Source organism: Euphorbia lathyris, chromosome 5 (genome assembly GCF_963576675.1).
Source record: "Euphorbia lathyris chromosome 5, ddEupLath1.1, whole genome shotgun sequence".
Classification (NCBI taxonomy): domain Eukaryota; kingdom Viridiplantae; phylum Streptophyta; class Magnoliopsida; order Malpighiales; family Euphorbiaceae; genus Euphorbia; species Euphorbia lathyris.
The window spans coordinates 75,931,587-75,935,644 of NC_088914.1; the positions used below are offsets into that span (position 1 = coordinate 75,931,587).

General features: G+C 36.5%; 1 protein-coding gene across 4 annotated transcripts; it reads right to left on the reverse strand.

The window, feature by feature from the left end:
- Positions 1-741: 741 nt before the first annotated feature.
- Positions 742-3,080, reverse strand: LOC136230967 (terpene synthase 10-like). Of its 4 annotated transcripts, none has more exons than XM_066020191.1 (3): positions 2,801-3,080; positions 2,122-2,503; positions 742-1,131 (listed from the first exon to the last, which is right to left on the reverse strand). In XM_066020191.1, exons 1-3 carry the CDS (start codon positions 3,078-3,080, stop codon positions 954-956), a joined length of 840 nt encoding a protein of 279 aa, XP_065876263.1. In that variant the 3' UTR covers positions 742-953. The 4 variants fall into 4 exon arrangements, with proteins under 4 accessions (XP_065876263.1, XP_065876260.1, XP_065876261.1 ...); XM_066020188.1 differs by having other exon boundaries at positions 747-1,016; positions 2,635-2,944; XM_066020189.1 differs by having other exon boundaries at positions 950-1,099; positions 2,635-2,944.
- Positions 3,081-4,058: the final 978 nt, after the last annotated feature.

A 4,058-nucleotide genomic window follows, 5' to 3' on the forward strand; every position in this document is an offset into this window, starting at 1 on the left:
GAGTAGGGCGAGAGCGGCCAGTCGGGAGTTTGCCCAAGAGGTGGATAACTCCTGGAACCGTTGGTTAGCTTGCCTCTCCCTCTCAATACTGGCTTGGATCTGTTCCGCGAGGCGCTCCCTCCGCTTTTCATATTTCCGGTCACTGGCCTCCATAGAACCTTGTGATTGTCGAGGCTGAACCATTGCCAAAGAAGTTTCGGGTCAGGAAACGATCGGCTCTGATACCAACTGATACAGATCGGGTAACGGGCGATAGTTTTCAATCGTAAACTACCAAAGATATTCTCAAGCTAAACTTGAAGGAGCCGTGAAACCCCCGGATTCACAAGCTAAACTTGTAGGAATTAGAAATCCCCATTGTTAAGAGGGATGAACCCTAAAAACACTCTCAAAGAGAAGTTATAATTTGATTGATAAAAAGTTGCATATCCTTACAAAGATGGGGCTTAAATACCTCCCCTAAAGAAAACTAAAGACATAATTACCCCTACTAGGGTTACAACTAAAGAAGGAAAATAAAGGGTAAAATAGGTAAGTGTATACTCTTCCTTGTGAAGGAAAGAAAACTTAAATAGGCAGAATGTATATCCTTCCTTGTTTAAGGAAGGAAAGCTTGCAACTATCCTTCCTTAAACAAGGAAAGAAAGTTCACTCCTTGTAAAGGAAGTAATCTCTAGGACCCGCCTCGGTTATTCATCCGGTATACACCATTAGGTGCACATGTTGTTCGTATTACCCACATCTGAATATGATCTGCCAGGATTCAATGTAGAGTGAGATCCGCCAATCTGGGTCGAAGTAGATACAATAGGTAGATCCGTCGAAGTAGATATACATTGACAGAAATACAATGAATAGATATGCCAAGGTAGATCCACTCAGATAGGTACTGGAAGTAGATACGTCGATGAGTAGATACGCCAATGTAGATATGTCGAAGTAGGTCCGCTCAACTAGATACCTGAAGGAGATACCTCAACGTAGACACATCGAAGTAGATCCGCCAAAGTAGATACCTGAAGGAGATACATCAATGTAGACACTTCGAAGTAGATCAGCCCATGTAGATGCTTAAAGGAGATACGTCGAAGTAGATACACTGAAGTAGATACATTGAGTATGTTGAAACACCTTTCCACATAATTTTGATTTGACTCAGCGGAGAGATTAGGATTGAGTAGAAGTATAGAGGAAGGTACTCTTGTCATACTCAATTGCTGATATTGTAAAAGGTTTGAGGCTCTACCTTTAAAGAGCTCAGTAGAGGATTTGAAATCTCGGAAGTGTTCCGGGGACAGGACGTAGGCTTAGAAGAAGCCGAACCTGGATAAATCTGCTGAGTGAAGTTTTCTTAAACCTTAACTCCTTATTTATATTGCTTGCTTAAAACAAACTAAAACTGACCAAGTAAAAGAGGTCAAGCTGAGTTGTGCGCTACCAACGAGCAGGTTCAGGAATAGACTCTAAGTGCTATTTCCTGACCTAAGCAACGAAGCTGTCCTAGTCACTAGTTGACTAAGCTAGTGTCTTGCTGAGTGTTAAGTGCCGCTGTTTTATAAACTTTTCTTAAAGAAAAGAAATTTGCCCAAATTATATCAAAAATCCGTGGAGTAGATCCGTCGAAGAGGTCCATCGAAGAGATCCTTCAAAGGAGAAGAGATCCATCGAAGAGATCCTTCAAGGAGATCCGCCGAAGAGATCCGTCGAAGGAGATCCGTCAAAGGAGATCCGTCGAAGGAGATCCGTCAAAGGAGATCCATCAGAGAGATCCATCGAAGAGCTCCTTCAAAGGAGATCCGCCAAAGAGATCCATCAAAGGAGATCCGTCAAAGGAGATCCATCAGAGAGATCCGTTAACGTAGATCCATCGGAGAGACCCATCGAAGAGCTCCTTCAAAGGAGATCCGTCTAAGAGATCCGCCCAGGTAGATACACTTAAAAGAAAAAGATATACTAGAACTTTAAGTGTGTCTTCCTCCTTTTCTGAATCACTTTCCCCACATACCTGACGAAATTTGTTACCTTGCTACTTCCCTAACCTGGACTTGGAATTTGTTGAAAAGATGTCCGCATCAATTAAGAATATACAATTAGATGAGATTAATTTAAATAATTACGAACCATGATGTGTATTGAAGATCAGCCTGGTATGTTGCTTGGACATTGTTGAAATCCAACTTAGCAAGTTCTAATATATGAGAATCCATGCCGTGCTTAACCTCATACATATCTATGAACCACCTGCTTTCCAACCTTTGCATTCTCCAATGAAGTGGGAGCTCCAAAGCATGATTTATTAATTTTGCATAATATGGGTCAGTTTCTTGATTTTGCTGAACATGTTTTCTCAGCTTATTGTATCCAAATTCTCTTGCTGAGTCTAAGACATTCTCACCTTCTTCTGAAAGGAATGAGGCCTCATACAATGATAGGATTCCCTTATAATCATCGTACAGATTTCTTTTCAAGTTCCCAACCTCGTCTTGAAAATCACTGAATATCTCTGGACATCAATTAATTTTTGTAAGTAATTTTATTCAAAATTGATAAATTGATTGTGATAATTTATATACCACGGACTTTTCTCAAGGGGAAAAAACAAAGTAACTCAAATATATTTATATATGCAACTACCTTGAGATATGTTAAAGCCATGTTGCCTCAAGAGTCTAAATTCAAGAGCTGTGAAATGCAAATCTTTCTTGATTGATTTATCAGTATCATGACTATGTGTTTTATTGTAAATACACATCAGAATTTCATGTATTTGATGTTCAAATATATTTATATATGCAACTACCTTGAGATATGTTAAAGCCATGTTGCCTCAAGAGTCTAAATTCAAGAGCTGTGAAATGCAAATCTTTCTTGATTGATTTATCAGTATCATGACTATGTGTTTTATTGTAAATACACATCAGAATTTCATGTATTTGATGTTCAAAATGATATGCTAAGCCAAGTCTTTGTAAAATTTCAATCAGCTCAAGTTGATCCCAAGGAGTTCTGGACTTGATGAGCATGGTCTTCACCTCTTCCTTGAGCTTTCTAATACGATTTGTATACTTTTCTTCCTGCATATATATATGAAAAGATTAATAAGTGTATGTTTGAGAAAATTTTGTATTCCAATCATTCAAACTAATATTCGGCCTTAAAGAATATTTTACAGACAATGTCAATGAAAGAAGAAAGAAAGTGAGCATTAACATAAATATATATACCTTATATTGACTCCTCAAGGAAAGCACAAAATCAGAATCCCAAATGGTAGGTTTGTAATTTGCAGAGCGTCTGACTATAGTTTCAGTGGGAATATTTGAATTATGAGAGCATTGTGTTTTTGATTTAGTAATATCAATAGTTTTATGTTTCAGTTTGGGAAAAGAGAAATTAGAAATTGGGGAAGATAGAAGAAAGGCCATTTTAGAAAGGTGGAAAATGAAGGAAGCACTGCATGCATAAAGCTATTGCGTTGATTTGTTTATATATTTGCTGAAATATGATTATTGATAGGATAAAGGTTTAATTACTATACATTATCACAGGTTTCCATTAAAAAAAGAAAAAGAAATGAGATTTAATAAATCATTCCAGGAGTCAAACTCGAGACTAGTGTGTTGACTACCTAAAACAGAAAATAGTTTATAATAAATCATTATTATATATATTATTTTCATAATTACAATAACTTGATTAAGGGTGATAAACAACAAGGCAAGAAGGAACAATATTTCTTTATTTAACCAACAACGTTAGCATGCCTAAAGCGATTGTGTTTGATTTGATTAAGGATCACTATATATGCATCCACTTTTTATACTTATAAAGCTTAATACATCATTTGTCCTCTAAATTTATTAAAAAAAAATTTGATTGGCTTTTTTGACTTTCAAAATATAACCCTTCAACTTGTTTAAAATGTTTTGATACCCTTTATCTTGTTGTTGTAGTATTAATCTTTTAGTTGCAAAGTAATAAACTGTATGTGAAAGATGTATTATCACTACTAAAAAGTAAACTGAATTTTGAAGTTTACTGACGGAATTTTCCATCAG